Source organism: Amaranthus tricolor, chromosome 6, assembly GCF_026212465.1.
Source record: "Amaranthus tricolor cultivar Red isolate AtriRed21 chromosome 6, ASM2621246v1, whole genome shotgun sequence".
NCBI lineage: Eukaryota > Viridiplantae > Streptophyta > Magnoliopsida > Caryophyllales > Amaranthaceae > Amaranthus > Amaranthus tricolor.
Genome location: NC_080052.1, coordinates 8,687,700 through 8,708,236, shown reverse-complemented (window position 1 = coordinate 8,708,236; position 20,537 = coordinate 8,687,700). Strand labels below are relative to the sequence as shown.

The window sequence follows — 20,537 nt, the reverse complement described above, 5'->3', positions numbered from 1 at the left end:
TCGTATGAATTTGTAGTAACTTTACTTTAGTATTAAAAACTATTAATAGTTGAAAAATAATCGGGTCTTGAGACAACGAGGAGAATTGTAGCATTTAAAATTTATTTTTTTGTGGGTTTAGTAGACACCTTTGAATTTAGTTATGTTTAATTTTATGTTTACATTAGTTTATTTATCAAAAAAGAATTTTACATTTATAGTGTATCTTAAAAGTATCTTAAAAGTAGGTGGATATTAGGTGGAGTGTTACATTACTTCCTTTTAATTTTTATCAGTTTTAATTTTTTAAATTTTTATCAGTTTTAATTTTTTTTTTCTCATTTAATTCCTTTATCCCCTAATATTGGTAAAACTCTATTGATGATTCTCCATTGAAGCTTAAATTCAAAACCCCTCCTCCTTTTGCTTCTGAATCCTAATCACCTTCCTCTCTCCATCTTCTTCATCCATAAAACTTCAAGCCAAGCTACATGGGTAACTTCTTTTCTTCCATTAATCTTCCAAATTTTTTTCGGAACAGAAGTTTAAAGGAAGAAAAAACATTAATTGAATGGGTTTGAAGAATCAAGTGCAAACACAGAACCAGGTTTCGTTAGTTCTTCGAGTAATGGGTTTGAAGAATCAAAGAAAATTGAATAATTCATCAAATAATAATAATGAGGCTGGTGATTTCTTTCAATTAATTTTGTTCAATTCAAGAAAAAATTAATTGAATGGGTTTGAAGAATCAGCATCAAACATAGAACCAAGTTTTAGGAATTAACCCATTGAAAAAATTTCCAGATAAATCCAAATCCACCAATGTACTACTCAAATCCCCTAACCAAACAGGCAAAAACCCATGAATCAAATTCCCTTGAAGATCCAATTCCCTCAAAGAACACAAACACCCTTTTTCGAATTCTCCTATCCTAGTAAACTTATTAAACCCTAACTTTCATAATGTTCTAGGAAATTGCAGAGATTTACATTCAGGTTCAGTTTCATTACTTCATTGGAGTGATTTAGGGAAGCCATGGATAAACTTCAATTGGAATCAAACTTTTCATAATGGGTTCTTTTAATTTTTCATTTTTTTTATTACTTCCTCCCCCCCTTGTGATTTTTAATTTTTGTTATTTAATTTTAATAAAGATTTATAAATTTTTTTGGGTTTGAATGGATGAATGTGGCTATTAACTTTTGATATCAAATTATTATATGGTTTGATGGAATGATAATGGATTATATGTCTTAGAGTTTTATCAATTTGCATGGTGTTCTTGTATTTTTTGTTGCTAATTTGTACTTTACTCTACTGATATATTTCCATGAAATCAGGTGAAATTTTGCTATTTTTTTCTTAATAGCTTCTGAATTTTGCTTTATCCATGCTACTTCAACACAGGTGTCATGGTGATTTCTGTCTTGTATGTAATGTTGTTAGAAATTGATTCCCAAGACGCTGATAGGTTGTCATTTATTTGTAGAATGTATATCGGTGACACAATGGATCATTTGTAAAATTAAACATTATTGCTATGATATGGAAAAAAACTAAAAAATGAGCTACCACTCGCATTTCGTCATACCACAATGCTTTCATGCATAATTTATTTTATTTTTATTTGGTTTTATAAGAAAATAACTCAAGAAATGTACAAATGAAAGAAATGAGAGGATAAGATGAATAAAGAGAATTAGTTTGTAGTGGAAATCAAAAAACAAAATATAAGTTTAACTTTTAAAATAGCAAACTTGATAAAACATTTATAAATAAAAAATATAGAAAATTATGAGCATGATTATAAATACTTACTCCCTAAAGCAATATGGGTAAAATTTAATAGCAAGGAGAATTGAGACCGAGAATAGGAAAAAAATACATGTATAACAGAAATGAGTGTTAAGCTAAAGAAAAAAAAAATATTTTGTTAATGTGATTATAAGTAAAAATGAGAATTGATTGACTAAAAAATACAAATTTAATAGGACAAATTAAAAAAAATAGTAAAAATTAAGTATAAAAAGAGCATTTTTAAAAGAGTGACATGTAGGTCAAACCCTCACCCTCAAATGTACCACATGTTAAATACGAAATAAAAAATGCCATTTGGCAGCACTAGCCTTAGAGCATTCTTAATGGGGGTTTTTTTTGTTCACTAATGTGTGATATTTTTTTTTCTTCTCATAACAATGAACAAAGCAAGTTCATTTGATGATATGTTCATAAAAATAATGATGACAATATTCTTTTATTAAACAAAGGAGTAGCCAAGAGGGAGTGCCATATGGCATTAAATAATTTGGCCAACAAAATGGTCAAAATAATCTTTTTCACTCATATTTTATAATTTCAATATCTTAAATTATTTTTGTTAAAAAAAATATAAAAATTATATCAAAACATAGGCTATTTATTTTATTCTCTATTTTTAGAGATCCATTTTACTATATTTTACAATAAAAAAAAGTCATATTTTTTTGATTTTTTTTACATCACTTGTAAAAAATAGGGAAAAGAAAAATGAAAAGATTTTCTTTCTTTGTTTGTTATTGAGAAAAACTTATAAATTTATTTGTTTGAATGATGAAGAGGAAAGAGAAATGAAAAAGATGAGATTGATATTATTTATAAGATTTATTAATAAGAATGCTCTTAGGTCATGGGTTAAGGGTTGGTACTTGGTAGAGAAGAAGGGAGGAAGATGTGAGTTAAGAGGCATTATTATCATCTACGATTTCATTATTATTATTATTATTATTATTATTATTATTATAGGGGAGTGGAGCCAGAAGAAAGGTAAGAACTCGGTAAATTTTAATTTCAAGACCTTGCCAAATCAAATCTAGTACTCTCTGCGTTCCTTAAAGAAGTTCCCACTTTTCATTTTAGAGTATTTCTTTTGTTGTTTCCATAAGAAATGTTTTCATTTATATCACAAATTTTGGACAAAAATAATCTTATCCATTCTTATTTTAATATTTTAATAATGCTTATAGTCTTCACATATCTTCCACTAACTTCATTTTAACATTTTTATATTCTTTATAGTCCCCACATTTTTCCCACTAACTTTATAATTTTTTAATTAGTTGTTGTTCCTATATTTTTTCTACTAATTTTCTTTTAATATTTTTTTAATATTTATGGTCCCTATTTTTTCTCCATCAAATTTATTATTCAATAAAATAATATTTCCGCTATTTAAAAGATTCTATTTTTCTTAAATCCCATAAACATTCCTTATGAGAACTTCAATAAGGAACTGAGGGAGTATTTACTCCCACTGGACAGGATCCAATAATCTCTCATTTAGGGTTGTCGTGCCAATTAGGTTGTAAAGCTTGATAGATGAGTGTTGTATCGACTATCGAGTATCCACCATGTATTTGACTGATTCCAAATGACTCGTACAACCCGAATCACAGTTGCATGGATCAAGATCCTGCTCTTTGTCGTCCGCTTAGAGAAAAGTTAACGACTCGAAACTTGAACAAGAGTATACAACTGATGAAGCATCATTCAGCAAGCAAGTTTAGGATTAGATTTTTACAATACAACAAAGGTAAACAAAAGATACTATAAACTAGCATGATCCAGTTGTACCATAGCACCTCCACCTAGAACTATCGAGGGTCAGGAATCAGCCACTTATGCGATTACTCGAACCATCAGCTAGCTAGTTCATTGCTCTAAATCTATCTATACATGTAATTTATTTGTTAACGAACCTATGAATCTCGCTCAAGGTCAATTAATTCAATCTGCGGGTCAAATCCTGAGCATATCGGACAAGGAGGGTCTCTTTTATCCTCGACCTGTGTTCTTTGTTCTAAGCAATCAGCATGAAATATATGCCCACAAACCAAAACTGCAGCAATTGAAAGCTCTTCCGAGGCAAGAGTGCTACCGAAATTATGAGGTTTACGCTTTAATAATTTCTGACATACTCCGCACGTCATCCTCACTGCGTAAGGAGAAATCGCATGAATAACCGAGGTGCTGGACCTGATTCTTTCTGGACGCCAAAAGGCACTTTCTCTAAACTCCGCAAAATCTTCATTAAAAAAGCAAAACAAGTATGTTAAGCAGTGAAGAAGACGGACCAAGTAGAAAATCACAACTTCAGCAATGGTTATGAGAAATTCGATTATATAGTAGAACAAAAGAGTAAAGATCAATAAATAGAACACCACTTGAAGTCTTGAACTATGCATCTCCCTCCACTTGAGAAATTCGGTCGTATTGAAAGTTTACCCCAATTCGTATTGCCCCAATTCGCAAACACAGCATAGAAAGAAAGAAATGCGTTTCCTATTCACAGAATCTGGAACGTCTCTTTCCTTCTATATTCAATAGAATTCATAGTTCGGCAATTGCCCCAATTTGTAAGTCACCCAAATTCGATTGTAATCTTGAGAAATTTGATTGTATTTGTAATTTGTAAGATATTGTGAGATTTGAAGGATTTTTGTTCCTGAAGATTTCTATCAACTTCATAATGGCAGAGGCAAGAGAATTCCACTTGGAGAGAATTACATGGGGGATAATAAAGGAAGCACCGTAAACCATAGAGCAAAAACAAGGACGCATCTCATCGCATCAGAAAAAAGGAATATCTCATGCTTTTGAACATTTTTTTTGTGTTACAACTGCATCACTGTGTCGTTACCTTGATCGCGACTGACAGTTACTATAACTTTGCACTATGCGTAAACCTAATGTTCAAATCTCATGAAAAATAGGTTCATTTACTTTAGAAAAGTTAAACCAAAAGGTTCGTTACTGTAAGAATGCTTGCTCAACATGTCTAAGAAGGAATGCAAGAACCCCCTAATAATGCAATGCTTGTACCCATAAAGCAAGTGTTATAAACAGTCGCATTTCAAGTCATCACGAATGACACTATACTTATGTTCGAAAAATAACAGACATCAACAAGGTGGAGATCATAATGATGGTTTAAGATGGTAAGGAGAAAAGAAAAATACCTGGACGATGTCCAACATCAGAGTTGTATTTACTACCCAACGTAAAACATGACCGCTCATCAGGGAAAGGAGTAATCTTGGCATAAGAAGTAGAGGGCTTATGGTAGTTGGGTGAATTTCGCCGAGAATACTGATTTCCATAGTGGTGACGGGAGCGTTTCCAGAACACTGAGCGACTCAGATTGTGTTGATGTTGACCAAGTGAAAGTTGAGAAATTGGTTGCTTACCACGAGTATCCATAGTTTCCTTAACAGAAGGATTAGACTTGAATATATTACGGTTGTCTGGAGCAGAAGAGCTGGACTGCACAACAGCACAAGAGCCTCACTTAGCAACTACACAAGGGTAATAAAATAGCAAATATGGGTTTGTCGAATGTCGATCACAAAAAGCGAGCAGCTTTCTTGAAGCTATTTAAGAAACCAGTTACAAGTAACATAAACTCTATATCGTGTTCTGAGGAAATCTGAACCTATACAGTTTCACCATTAACCAACAGACGCTTAAATGAATATTTCTGAAACCCACGAAGGACTTTTAGAAGAAAAAACTAATGAAAATAGGGTAGACAAGCACTTTATTTTGGATCAAAACAAACGAAACTACATAAAAAAAAAAAAAAAAAAAAGAACAACAATGAACGCAAAATGATGTATTAGCAGTACTAAAGAAATCATAACATACAGATAAACTAGAAACAACAATATAAAAACAATTAACAGCATCACAAATTCATGCAAAAGAGGAAAATTTTCGGGGAAATGCTTTGTCTGAGCCCTAGAATATCTGTTTAGACATAAAGTTTTGGATGACAAAAAAATGAGTGATTGAATGATACAAGGGCTCTCAGCTAGCCAGAGCTAGTATCCTAAGTAAAAAAAATAATCACCCGCCAAAAAATGAAATGAGAAAATACAGAAAGTAGTTGCAGAAATAGCATCAGTACAATCATCTTCAACAAAAGGAAAATTTCATGAGAGAATACGAACCTCGCCAGGTGTCAGATCCCTTCCTGAGGAACATGGCCTAGAATCTGAAATATTATAGTACAAAATTGAATAAAAAAGATAAACCATTAGAATTCTGCATACCTTCAAAAAATCTCCAAAATTATTCAACAGAACAATATAATGTATCTCTATTAGTGTAGAGAAAACTAAAACAGAAAAATAGAAATTGTTGGTGTTTCTATCCAGATCCAACCGCAAAGCAAAGAACATGACACCTAAAACATACTAGCGATTTTAAATTACTCCAAAAGGATACAAAACTCCTGATAATCAGATGATGGTATCCTGATTTGGACTAGTTTACATGGTGTAGAGTCTTACATGTCATGTCTTTAATCAATGTACATGACAATCGAACAAATGTAGCTCCTATATAGACTAACTGAATAGGAAAGAATGTCCAACAATAAGACAGTCTAGAAGTCAAACTGTTGAAATTTTCACCTAACTGAAGATGGTATCCTGCATCCCATGCCCACAATTCAAAATCTTAAAAATTCATTAAACATCGCCACCCTACACAGATATGCACCTACAAATCCTACATCAACATTTTTCTCAAGCTTTGAGCCAATGCCTAGCACAAGAATGTGCTCGGAGGTCCCATTCCGCTATTTTCTCGCTTTTAGCCACATAGATGTGAAATTCCTGCAGATCATGTCCATGACAAGAGCGAGAATTGGTCAACAAAAATGGGCAGTGGCCGACATAAAAAATGTTTAACACAAGTATAAATCGACCATTTTACTTAATTTGGCCACATTGACATGAAAGTCCTGCTGATTTTCTTGACAAGAAATCAATCGGTCAACCGTCAAATGTGCAACAAAAGACTGTCTTTGAGGTCCGATTCGGCCAATTTCGTCGAAGTTTGTCCATGTTGACATGAAAGTCCTTCGGCTCATACATTGGACATAATATAAGTGGTCAACATCAATGTCCAACACAAGAATGTGTTCAGAGGTCCACTTCAGCCACTTAACTAAGGCAACACAGACATGACAGTCAAGCGGCCCATTCCCTTGACAGGACAATCTTGACGATCCAACATGTAACTTCAGGGCACCGTGTACCTCAATCACGTGTATTTAAATTAAAATCTCAACCAAGTTCCACAGTATTTAGCATACTCTTCATTTTCTACAAACTCATCAATGCCAAAACAAGCATGTGTCAAGAGATTCATTCCAACACAAGCATCTCATAATCTTGTTTGACAATCATGGTAGTCTGAGAAAATGTAGTTGAAGCTACCAGGGAAGTTGGCACCAATGGCCAACAACAGTAGTAGTAAATTTTTGTCTACTTCAGCATGTCCCTAACCAAAACCACAAACATACGGGTTCAATATTCCTATAAAACTAACAAAGTGAATCTCAATCTTCGAAAGGACACCAATGTCCAGCTCAAAACGCATCAAGAAATCCAACAAGGACAGTATCCTCAAATCCAACCTTCATAGTTCCATCGCTTACACAAGTCTTGACTTGAAATGAAAATCCCGCAAAGTATAGCTTAAATTTAGACTAGAACACAAATGCACAACATGGGTATATGCCCTGAGCTTCAACACTACCAATTACCTTAAATCATGGCCATAGATGACAAAACCTCAACTATGTTCAAAAAAATAAAATTAATTAAAAAATCATATTCTCAACAGTTATACATATTTAGCTCCACCCAATCAAACCTAACATAAAAACGGATCTAGTTTCAAATCAATCAACCCTTTAAGAAGCTTAAAAGCTCATCATCAAACAGAACTAAAATCTAATCAATCAATTAAATAAACGATCAAACTTTGATCAAACAAATCACAAGACATTAAAGCCATGTAAAAACTAGAAAGTACCGATCAAAGTATTAAACTTTACATAAAAACATACATAATCACACTCAGATATCCATTTATTCTCGCTTAAACAACAAATTAACAACATAAACCAAAATTCTAACAAAAACCCAGGATTATTACTCTATACTTTAAGACAAGGTGATCCGTGATTTCACACATTTTCACATTTCAATTAAAACCCACAATTAAAATCAATAAATCAGCAGATGATTGTAGGAAAACCCCCAAAATGACATAATTGAGAAAAAAAATTCAAAAAAAAGAAAAGAAATAGGAGAAATAAGAGAAAACCTGAAGGAGAAGGATAGAAAGAAGTCCCTGATCGTTTTCTCTTTCCCATAATTAACCAAAATTTTTGGGTCAGAAATTAACGGCTGAAAAAAAGGAATAAAAAAATATCAAATAGTATAACCTACAAGGCAAAAGGATCACTTTTTTGCTCTGGCTCCTAATAATTTCCGGATTTCTTTAGTGGTAAGATGAGGAATGAGGAATTAAGAAAAGAAAGTAAAAGAGAAGGAATCGTGGGGAGAGGGAGAGATAAAGAGAGAAAAGGTGTCAATTTGTTTCTTCAATGGTTTTCCATGGGAGTAAACAAGCAAGTAGTAGTAGTTCTTTGAGCTTTAAAGTCAAATCGAGACAGGTGTCGATAAATTGTCTTATTACTACTCTCTCAAATTCAATTTAATTGTCCCATTTAATTTAGACACAAATATTAAGAAATTAAGGAGACTATTTAAAATAATAAACTCATATGTAATATTGAGTATTTTTAATGTTTAAAATTAAGGGACCACCTAAAATAGTAGACCTATGTGCAATATTAATTACTTTTAATATTACGAAAATGAGGGGACCACCTATAAATGTATGTATTAAAATGAAAATGAGACAATTGAGGTAAACTGAATAAATAAAGAAATGAAACAACTAAAAAAAAATTAGAGGGAGTATTACCTTTGGTATTGTATATCGATCACTCTTAACTTGTATTTTAATCTTAATCTACAATTATAACATAGTTTATTGGTTTTTTATTTGATTTGTTTTAATTCAAAGATCATTAATATTAACTTTTTACAATTTTAATTAACCAAAATATAAATATTAATAACATAATTATTGACAAATATACATACAATTACGGTGAATAGGAGTTTTACATATACATATATCCATGCATGATATATTTTAACTATATTTATTTATTTATAGATATCTCCGGTCGCTGATAGACGTCCCCTAGAAGGCCCAACCCAAAATTAAAATATTTTAAAAAAAATGAAAATTGCTATAAACAGTCTACTTCCATAATTTGCCACGTTATTTGAACATGTACAGTTGCTCCCTAAAACTCCTTTCAAAACAATTTTTTTGAAATTCACAAAATATTGAAAATTTAATGCTTCAATTGCATAATTTTACATCTCAAAATCAAACTAAAAATTACAATACAAATGGAATCACATGTATGTCAAGTGGGAGGTTAGAGTATATCAATTATATATTTGGAGTATGTCAAATAGGGTTTTAGTCTATCTCATATAAGTATTTATGGTATGTTAAGTAGGTGTTTAAAATATGTCAAGTAGGTGTTTAAAATATGTCAAGTAGAGGTTTTGGGTATGTCAAGTAAATAATTAGAATATGTAAAGTAGGAGGTTGTCATATGTCAAGTAGGGGTTTATGGTATGTCAAGTAAGATTTTAAGGTACATTAAGTAGGTGTTTAGGTTTGTCAAGTAAGTTTTAGGAGTCAAGTAGGTGTTTAGGGTATATCGATTAGAGTAGGTGTTTATAATATGTGAAGTAGAGATTTAGGGTGTGTCAAGTTGGGGTTTAAGGCATGTCATGTAGGTGTTTAAGGTATGTCAAATAAGGGTTTAGTAAGGTAATGTCAAATAGGTGTTTAGGGTATGTTAAGTAGGGGTTTGAGGTATGTCAAGTAGGGATTTAGGGTATGTTTAATAGGGGTTTATGGTATGATATGTAGGTGATTAGGATTATGTCAAGTGGGTGCTTAGGTAAGTTCTAGTAGGGGTTTATGGTATTTAAGGTACGAGTTTAGGGTATGTTAAGTAGAATTTTAGGGTATGTACAGTAGGGGTTTATACTATGTTAAGTTGGTGTTTATCCTATACTAAGTTGGTGTTTAGGTTGTATCAGGTAGGTGGTTTGGGTATATTAAGTAGTTGTTTAAGGGGTGTTAAGTAGAGGATTAAAATATGTCAAGTAGGTGTTTAAGGTATGTTAAGAATCCAAAACGGAAGAATATATAACTAAAGTCTTACCATAAATAAATTAACAAAGCTTCTTCAATGAGTTCATTTCGAGGGGTGTGATATCATTTCAATCCTCAACAACGAACAATGATTCAGAATAGGTAAAAGAAAGTGTTAGCGATAGAATGAGCAAGCAAACAAAAATTGAATAAAAAATAACCCCCATTGAATCGAAATTCAAAAGTAAAATGGCAAAATTAAGCCCTAATAATTCAGAATAGGTAAAAAAAAAAAAGCTAACAAAATATGAATTTGAAAACTATAAAGATTACAAGTAATTAAGCTTAAAGATGATAAGTACAACTATTTACACTTATTGTGGTTATTTATATGCTTCCTTTCAGTTGATTAGTGGTGATCTAAAGTAGTTTGTAGCTCATTTTGCTCTATTTGATATTTCATAGTCAAATTGTGAAAATGTGAAAATTGTGAGCGAAGAAAAAGGTGAACTTTCCAGAGGCTAAAGCCGACTCGGCGATGATGAAGTATGAGCAGCAGTCGAGTCGCGTTCATTGCTGACAAAACCATTATTTTCCAAAGATAAAAGCCGACTCGACGTTCATGTGAAATGAGAAATCGCCGACTCCGCGTTCACTACTGACCAATTTGCGTTAATCTAGCAGATCAAGTCGAGTCGGCGTTATGTTTATCCAGGAGGAAGCCAACTCGGCGGCAGCTAAGGCGGCGAATTTACTCTAATTTTTCATTAGCTTTTTAGGTGAAAGTCTTAATTGGTATAAACAGGTTTTAAAACCTGATTTGGGGTTCCTCCTCTTCATTACTTTTAACTCTTTTCTTTTGTTTTGTTCATCCTTTAATTAAGTATTTCCATTAAGCATTCCATTGAAGATTAATTGTAAGTTTTCCTTAGTATTTAACTTCTTGTCATTTAATTTCTTGTATTTGTTTTAACCTTTTATTAGCAACTTTAATTGTTCTTTGTAATCATCCTTCAATAATAACAAATTTTGTTCTTCATTATTTGTCTCCTGAATTATTGTTTATGTTTCTTGGGTTTTATTATTGCTTTCTTTGCAAGCTTCACTATTATGCTTTATTATGCTTAGTATCATCTTAGGGTTTTTTTTATTGTCTGGACCATAAATAGTAAGTAGATCTATGTTCAAGGGTTAGAGTTTGAACCTATATTTTAAGTATGATTTGATTTTTGAAAGTGTCAATAAAATTAGGATTAAAGTGATTAAATTGTGCTAATAACCCTAAATTAAATATGCTTTTTTGGACTAATCAATAGAACTAGCATATGTGAGATTAGGATCAACTTTATTTTGGGATAAATTTTTAGTTAAATTCTTACTAATTCGTTCTATAAAACTAGTGTGTGAGAATTGAATTAATAGAGTCTAAATCTAATAGTTATTTAACAGACCGAGAGTTTGAAATTAACAAGATCATGTTTAATTACATAATTAATCCGACATTTTATAAGCACTGATAAGAGGTTGATCATACAAGAATTTAGGGGATTCTCGACACCCTAGATCTTTTTATCATATAGTTTCAACCCAATTTTTATTGAATTCTAGTTTATTAGTTAAAAATCAACCAAATTATTTTTCTCTTCAAGCAATTTAGTTAATAGAGATTAGCAAGTTCCTTATCTCAACTGTCTTATGTTCGACCCCATCAATACGTACACCGTGCACTTGCAATTAAATGAAATTTCACATCAGAAGAAAATGACAAAATTCAATAAGAAAATGGAATTTATGTGGCAAAAATAAAATCAAAAATAAACCATTAATAAATTGAAATTAAATAATAAAATGGTGAAATTAAACCCTAATAATTTTGAATAGGTTAAAAAAAACTAATAAAACATGAGTTTGAAAACTATAAAGATAACGCGTAATTAAGCTTGAAGAAGATGACGAAATTCTACAAAAAAAAAAAGCAATTTTTGTGGCAAAAATCTAAGGGAAAGAGTGGATAATAAAAGGGAAGAGCCAAGTGAGATTTGATTTCATAACCTTGTCTAAAAAAGACAATACTTACTGCAATTGAGACAACACCCAATTATCAATCTTATGGCCCTCTTAATAAGTATACACATTAAAAATCTTTCTAACATTCAACTTTATTTTTATATACTTTTTCCCATATTCCAATTATGAATAACAAATCAGATGTGAGGGAATATTATTTGATAGGGACCTAAGTTTATAATTTTGAAGGATGATATCTAATTTCAAGTATGCAAATCTTAACTCTACTTTTATAGGAATAATGTTTTAGTCAATGAATTATCATTGTTTCTCATTAGAAATTCTAGTATTGATAAATCGTTACATTTAGATGATAAACAAAGTGATATCAAAATCGATATCATTCACTCATTTTTACTTTTCTAGTATATTAAGATTAATTGCTGAATTTATATTTTTCTACAAAATTTAGAAAAACCACATTGTGACACGTGTCTTAACTTCTTATTTAGTGTTTGAAGCTTTGATTCTAAATTCATTAATTACTTAATATATTATAGATATAAGCTATATATTTTATAATAAAATAGAGTATATATATTGTATTTAGTTAGCAATTTTTTTAAGTAATCTTATTTTAATTGAAAATTTGATCGTAAAGGTATGAACTTTTAGTGTTCCGCTTTTAAAGGTTTTAATTTTAATTATCTTTTAAAGACTCCAATTTCATATCATTTCAGCCTTTAGAGAATTTTTTTTTACCTATTACCGGCTAAAATGGTATTTTTCGTCCTTTCTTCCCTTCTTTCTTGTACTTTAAGGGTTGTTTGGTATGAAGGATGCAACGGAATGGTAAGGAAAGCTTTGAAGAAAGGAAAGGGATCGGATAAGCTTGAAGATAATAAAGTTGTTTGGTATGAATAAAGTAACACAATGAATAAGTATTAACCATAAAAATCCTTATAAGAGGAAAGAAAGAGAGAGACAAACGAAAATGGGAAAAATTAGTGAACTGCAAAAGGAAAGTATCATACGTCATCATTAGGCAATGTACTATCTCCCTCCACATTGGAGGGTAATGTATTTGTTACCGCAAACAAAAAAAGGTAACAAAAATAGGGTGGTCAAATACCGTAAAGTAACATGAACGGTTTTCCCAAAGCCAAATCAAACACTAGGTAACGGTAAGCCTTGTTTGTTTTTGTTACCAAACCTTTAAAAATACATATCAAACACCCTTTAAATATATCACTTATCCTCATTTGATTATTATATCATTCCTTTTAGCTTATCATGTTCATCAAAATTAATGAATTTGCAAAAAAAAAAAAAAAAATTCATTTACATGAATAACCAAATTAATCCTTTATATCATGTTCATCAAATTTCATCAAATCAAAAAAAATTAGTACTCCAAAGACATAGCAGCAACACCTGAATCAATATGTTCTTGCTGATAAAATTCATTATAAGCAGATAATTTAGAATTCTGATTAGGGTTTTTTCTTTGTTTTCATATCATTAATTAATGAATAGGTCTCCTATATATACATGTTTAATCACTAAGCTAATTATGGAAGAACAGTAAATATGGCTAACAATCAGCCTAGAATAATCTGTTGCCTAGAATAAGAGATTTCCTAAATATTTACATATTCAGTTTCCTACACTCCCCCTCAAGTTAGGTCATAGGGTCTCCAATGCCTAACTTGAATAGAGTTTCTTCAAATGCTTCAACTGTAACAGCTTTTGTGAGGATATCTGCAAGTTGATCTTTAGATCGAACCAGAGGGAGGCTGATGATCTGATTTTCAAGTTTCTCTTTGATAAAGTATCGATCGACCTCAACATGTTTGGTTCGATCATGTTGTACTGGATTATTGGAAATGCTGACAGATGCCTAGTTATCACAAATCAATCTGCATGCTCCTTTAGGTGGAAAGCCTAGTTCGCATAGGAGTTTTCTGAGCCACAGGATTTCCGTTACCCCTTTAGCTATCCCTCTAAACTCTGCTTCAGCACTTGATAGAGCCACTACATTTTGTTTTTTGCTTCTCCATGTAACCAAGTTTCCTCCTACCAGAGTAAAGTAACCAGATGTAGACTTTCTGCTATCTTTGTCTCCTGCCCAGTCTGCATCAGTGTAAGCCATGAGATCCAGGTTACCATTATTCCCAAACAATACTCCTTGATTACTTGTTCCCTTCAGATATCGGAGAATTCTCATTACAGCTTCCATGTGTTGGACTTGTGGACAATGCATGAATCTACTTACGACGCCTACCGCATATGAGATGTCAGGGCGAGTGTGAGCGAGATATATGAGTTTTCCCACAAGTTTCTGATATTGTTCTTTTTCTGTCATTTCTCCTCCCAGTTCAGTTTGTAACCCATGATTGACTGTTATTGGAGTTTCTGCTGGCTTGCAGTCAATCATTCCAGTTTCTGCCAAAAGATCAAGAATATATTTTTTTTGGTTAATGAAGATCCCTTTCTTTGATCTTACGACTTCAATTCCCAAAAAATATTTTAGGTTTCCCAGATCCTTCATTTCAAATTCCAAGAACAACCTCCCTTTTAGATTTTTAATCTTCTGTTCATCGTTCCCTATGATAACCATACCATCTACATATATTATGAGACAAGTGATCTGATTTCCTCTTCTTTTGAGGAACAAGGTGTGATCTGAATTACTCTGCTTGTACCCGAACTTTTTCATTGCAGCCGTGAACCTCCCAAACCAAGCTCTAGGTGACTGTTTTAGACCATATAAAGCTTTCCTAAGTTTGCACCCCTCATTTTCTCCAAAATCATCTGTAAACCCTGGAGGAGCCCTCATATAAACTTCTTCCTCGATCTCCCCATGAAGAAAAGCATTCTTTACATCAAACTGGTACAAAGGCCATTCTCTGTTAGCAGCTATAGACAACAAGACCCTGATAGTGTCAATCTTCGCAACCGGAGAGAAGGTTTCAGAGTAGTCTATCCCATATGTTTGAGTATATCCTTTCGCAACAAGACGAGCTTTGTATCTTTCAATTTTCCCATCAGCATGATACTTAATGGAGAACACCCATTTACAGCCCACAGTGTTCTTCCCTCTAGGCAAAACACATTTTTCCCAAGTATTATTTCTATTAAGTGTTGTGATTTCATCCTCCATGGCTTTTCGCCACTTTGGATCTTGGAGAGCTTCATCAACGTTTCGGGGAATTGTATTGTAGTAGAGGGAAGCTTTAAAGGCAACAGCAGATTCTGACAAAATTCCATTTTCACTTTGACTTACTGGATATCGGGAGCGGTGTGCCTCATACTCAGGATCATATCTTTTGGGAGGAACTCCCCTGGTTCTCCTGGGAGGAAGTTCATATCTGCAATTCTCACTGGAGGAAGGCACACTAGAGAAAGTTATATTGTCATTAGTAACAATAGGACTATCACAGATTGGTGGATCAGAATTTACCTCTATCTCGGGAGAATCTCGGGACGGCTCAGACAGGACAGGAATGATAGGAGGAGAAGGTGGTATTAATGTGTCAGTGGAGACATCGGTGGGATTACCTACTTCCTCTTTGTAGTCTATAGCAAAAGGACGTATTAACCAGCTTAGGTCTTCACCCTTAGTCTCCCCCTGAAGACTAAACTGGGAATAGTAATAGGAGTCTTCAAAGAAGTCACAATCAAGGGTAGTATACATTTTGTTATGGATGGGGCCAAAACATCGATATCCCTTTTGTGTAGCCCCGTACCCAAGGAAAACACATTTGATTGCTCGTGGTTCGAGTTTGTGTCGAGTATGAGTAGGTAAGTGCACATACACAACACATCCAAAAATGCGAGGAGGAAGGGAATGAGAAGGGGGAATGGTAGTATGGGATCGAAGGGTTTCAAGGGGAGTTTTGAACTGGAGGGTTTTGGTAGGGAGACGATTAGTGATGTAAGCGGCAGTGGAGATAGCTTCGGGCCAAACATGTGCAGGGGTTTTGGCCTCGAACATTAAGGCTCGGGAAATTTCAAGAAGGGTACGATTCTTCCGTTCTGCAACTCCGTTTTGTTGTGGAGTGTACGGGCAGGAAGATTGGTGGATAAGCCCATGTGTGGAAAAAAAATCCTGAAATTTTTGGTTCATGTACTCCCTCCCATTATCTGATCGAAGAATCTTTGGCTGTGTTTGGAATTGAGTTTGAAGCATATTATAAAATTTGACAAAGGTATCAAAAACTTCAGTTTTATGTTTAAGAAAATAAACCCAACACATACGAGTGCAATCATCCACAAACGTAATAAAATAAGACAAACCATGAGTATGAAAAGTAGGAGCTGGGCCCCAAACATCAGAATGGATCAAATCAAAAGGTTTACTACTACGAGACATACTGGGAAAATACGACTGTTTGTGACTTTTAGCTAGCACACAGGCTTCACAGTTCAAAGTTTGATTAGAATTATTAAACAATGGAAAAAGACGTTTTAAGTACCCTAGTGAGGGATGACCTAGATGCCTATGCCACATCCACATTTGTTGTTCATTCGACCCATGAGTAAGCAAAGTATGACCCTTGTGAGTCTCCTCGTCCACATAATACAAGCCTCCTCGCTCAGTACCACGCCCAAGGATCTTCCCTGTCCGAGTGTCCTGCACAATACAAGCAGTAGATGTCATAAGAACAGTACAATTAAGTTCTTTTGTTAATTGACTAATCGATAATAATTTATGAGATAAACTCGGGATTAGGAGACAATTCTTTAAATGTAAGGACGATGAAACATGAACCGGGCCGGCATGGTGGACTTCTACTCTCTCCCCATTAGCAGTTTGTATATGAGTTCGGGTTTTGTCCCCAATAGATACAAGATCGTGAGGATCAAATGTCATTGTGTCTGTTGCTCCGCAATCGAATATCCATTGTGATGACGGGGGGTTACAAAGGAGCCCAAAAACAGTTGGGCTTGGGATATTGGGTTGAGTTTTTTCGTGGGTGGGTATTTTTAGGGTTTGGTGAGTATAAATACTCACGTTTGGCAAGTATTGAAACCCTCCCTCCCCTGTTTCTCTCTCTTCCGTCCCGGTTACTGTTTCTCTTTCTCTCGTTTTTCTTCCTTTTTTCTCCATTGTTGTTTCACCTGTGTTACCTTCCATGGCCTTTTCTCCCTTAGGGTAGTGGGTAGTGTCAGGCGCCGTGGTGGTGGAGACGCCAGTAGTTGCGTGTGCCTTGCCGCCGGTTCGTGGCTGGGCCTTGGTGGCGGCCTTCCTCTGCTTGTGTTCGTCCCACCACTCCGGAAAGCCTATAAGTTTAAAGCAACCCTCCTTTGTGTGTCTTGTTCCACCACAGTGACTGCATCTGAGGTGAGATTTGTCTTCTTCCTGCCGGTATGACGGTCTACCGGACCGGTTTCTTGCCACTAGCCCACTACCTATTTCTGAGGGACCCGGTCCCAGTGATGAAGCGTGATCCCACGTCTGTTGATTTCTCTCCGGATGGCGGCGTAGGCTGCTTCCACGCTTGGTAGTGGATCTTGGTTGAGTAAATCTCTCCTTTCTTTGTCGAATGTATCGTTAATTCCGGCCAGGAATTGAAATAACCTTTGTTTTTGTATGAAGGTATTGAATATGGTTATGTCTTCAGCACATTTCATAGGATTCGGCATACGACGGTCGATTTCTTTCCACAAAGTGTCTAGACAGCCATAATATTCTTCTATGGACCCTTGATTTTGTTTAACTGAACTTGCTTTAGAACTTAGATCGAAGATCTGAAGTTCGTCATGACCACTAGCCAAAAGGATTGTAATCCCATTCCATAAGTCATACGCTGTTGTGTAATCAAGAAATTGGTTTATGAGTTCTGATTCAATGTTTGATATGATCCAGGACAAAACCATTGAGTCCTGTTGCTTCCATTTCAGGTAATTTGCATCAGTTGATGAAGGAGGGGTGTCGATGATGTGTTTGAGACGCCCTCTTCCTTCAAGTGCAATTTTCATTAAACGGCACCATTTAGAGTAATTCTGGTAATTCAATTTTTCAGTGACCCTCAGATCTGAGGTTGATTGTTCATTGGCTGTATTGAGTTTTTGCATTTTTTGAAACAGTTGGAACATTTGTTCAAATTGTTCTATGTTCATCAATTGCTGGTTTGTGTCTGACTTCGATTCTGATTCAGACATATTTGGGGATTGTGTTTCGTAGGTAAATGATGATAGCCAACAGTGTCGCCGGTCCCCGGAAAACACCTTATGGCTCTGATACCATGATAAAATTCATTATAAGCAGATAATTTAGAATTCTGATTAGGGTTTTTTCTTTGTTTTTCATATCATTAATCAATGAATAGGTCTCCTATATATACATGTTTAATCACTAAGCTAATTATGGAAGAACAGTAAATATGGCTAACAATCAGCCTAGAATAATCTGTTGCCTAGAATAAGAGATTTCCTAAATATTTACATATTCAGTTTCCTACACTTGCCTAAAAAAATAATTATCAAAAGTTGTGCATATTCACTTTCAAAGGACAAATTTTATTTGCAAATAATTTCTGGATCAAAAAATTAAAATGGGTTTGTAAATCAAAACCCCAAAAAATCCAAAAGATTGAGATGAGTTTTTTACTCAAAAATTAAGATGGATTTTTGGAGATCTCTAAGGGAATTGAAATCATAAACTCAAATTCAGTGCATGACTCAATTTATTTTGTAAAGATTTAAAGGCTTACAAATTTCTTAAATATACAAATTATTAAGAAATGGAGAAGAGAAAGAAAGTGAGAATAAAAGAGATCAACAAGGATTAAAATGGTGAAGAGGCCATGCCTGAGGGGTAAAGATGCCATGGCTGAGGAGAAAAATTAGATGCAGAAATTGATGTACAAATTTTATTTAACCGCAAGCGCTCGGTGTATGTGTAGTTGCGGGTCGAACCCAAGGAAGTTGGGATAATGAACTTGCTAACCTAAAAAGGATGTTTGATTGGTTTTCAACTAATAAACTAAATTGCAATAGGAAAATGGATTAAAACTATATGATAAAAAGATCTAGGGTGTCGAAAATCCCCTATATTCTTGTATGATCAAAATTTTATTAGTGTCCATGAAATGTCGGATTAATTGCGTGATTATACATGATCATGTTAAACTCTCGCTCTGTTGATTAACTATTAGATTTAGACCATATTAATTCAATTCTCACATGCTCGTTTTATTGAACAAATTAATAAGAATTTAACTAAAATTTACCCTAAAGCAAAGTCGATCCCAATCTCACACGCTAGTTCTATTGACTAGTCCAACAAAGCATATTTAATTTAGGGTTATTAGCACAATTCAATCAGTTAAATCCTAATTTCATAGACAGATTCAATAATGAAATCATACTTGAATTATAGGTTCAAACCCTAACCTTAGAAAATGGATCTACTCACTATTCATGGTGAAAACAATGAACACAAACCCTAAGATGACACTAAACATGAATAAATATGATAATGTTGAAACTTGCAGGAGAAGCAATAATTTAACAATAAGAAACTCAACAATGAATCAAATGAAAAATTATGAAGAACAAAACTAATTCTTATTAAAGGATGATTAATGAAAATAATTAAAATTTGCTAATTGAAAGATTAAAACTAGTACAAGAAATTAAATGACAAGAAAATTAAATGCTAAAAGAAACTTACAGTTCTTCACGGATTGATTAATGGAAAGCTTAATGAAAAACTAAACTAAAGGATGAAAATTAAAGAGCAAAACTATAGAAATGAGTGAAAAGTAGTAGAAAATGAAGAGAGGAAGAGAAGGAAATCCTAATCAGGTTTAGGGACTTATTTATTCTCCTAATGAAAAATTAACCTAAAATTAATTGAGAGTCGCCGCAACAACAACCGTGCTGCTGATTTGACCTGCCACCGAGTCGGCTGCGTTAAAGAGGCCCCAACCGCCGACTCGACTTTATTCTTTGAAAAGACCATAATTTTGTCAGCAGCAACCGCCGAGTCGGCGACCATGATAATTCCTCTTCAGCCGACTCGGCTTTGGCTTCTGGAAAATCACCTCTTTTTTCTTCATTGTCCGTCAAGTCATCGAGGCTTGAGAGCTCACCTCAACCGACCAGGCTTAGCATGCTGGACATTATATTACCTTTAAAACTTGATCTTTGGTATTCTTGCTTGACTTTACTCACATGACTTCGTATTTTCATCAGTTTGATTATTCTTTGAAGTCCTACATACACGATTAGCCATACAATTTACAAGAGTAACTCAAATTTGTCATGATTAACTCATTTTCTCACGAATTGACCACAAAATACCAATTGAAGCAAATAACCTCAAAACGACTCTAAAACACCACTAAACACCCGAAAAGGAGCATATAAATAACCACAATAAGTGCAAATAATTGCACTTATCAGAAACCAAAGAGAGGAAGAAGGTAACCGGTAGGTCTAGGTCATGAAAACTGGA

At 33.8% G+C, this 20,537-nt stretch overlaps 1 protein-coding gene across 2 annotated transcripts; it reads right to left on the bottom strand.

Moving 5' to 3' along the window:
• Positions 1-3,472: 3,472 nt before the first annotated feature.
• Positions 3,473-8,452, bottom strand: LOC130815996 (uncharacterized). 2 transcript variants are annotated; one of them, XM_057682562.1, is made up of 4 exons: positions 8,135-8,452; positions 5,965-6,008; positions 4,975-5,278; positions 3,473-4,040 (listed from the first exon to the last, which is right to left on the bottom strand). In XM_057682562.1, exons 1-4 carry the CDS (start codon positions 8,181-8,183, stop codon positions 3,715-3,717), a joined length of 723 nt encoding a protein of 240 aa, XP_057538545.1. In that variant the 5' UTR covers positions 8,184-8,452; the 3' UTR covers positions 3,473-3,714. The 2 variants fall into 2 exon arrangements, with proteins under 2 accessions (XP_057538545.1, XP_057538544.1); XM_057682561.1 differs by having other exon boundaries at positions 5,965-8,452.
• Between the last annotated feature and the right edge of the window lie 12,085 nt (positions 8,453-20,537).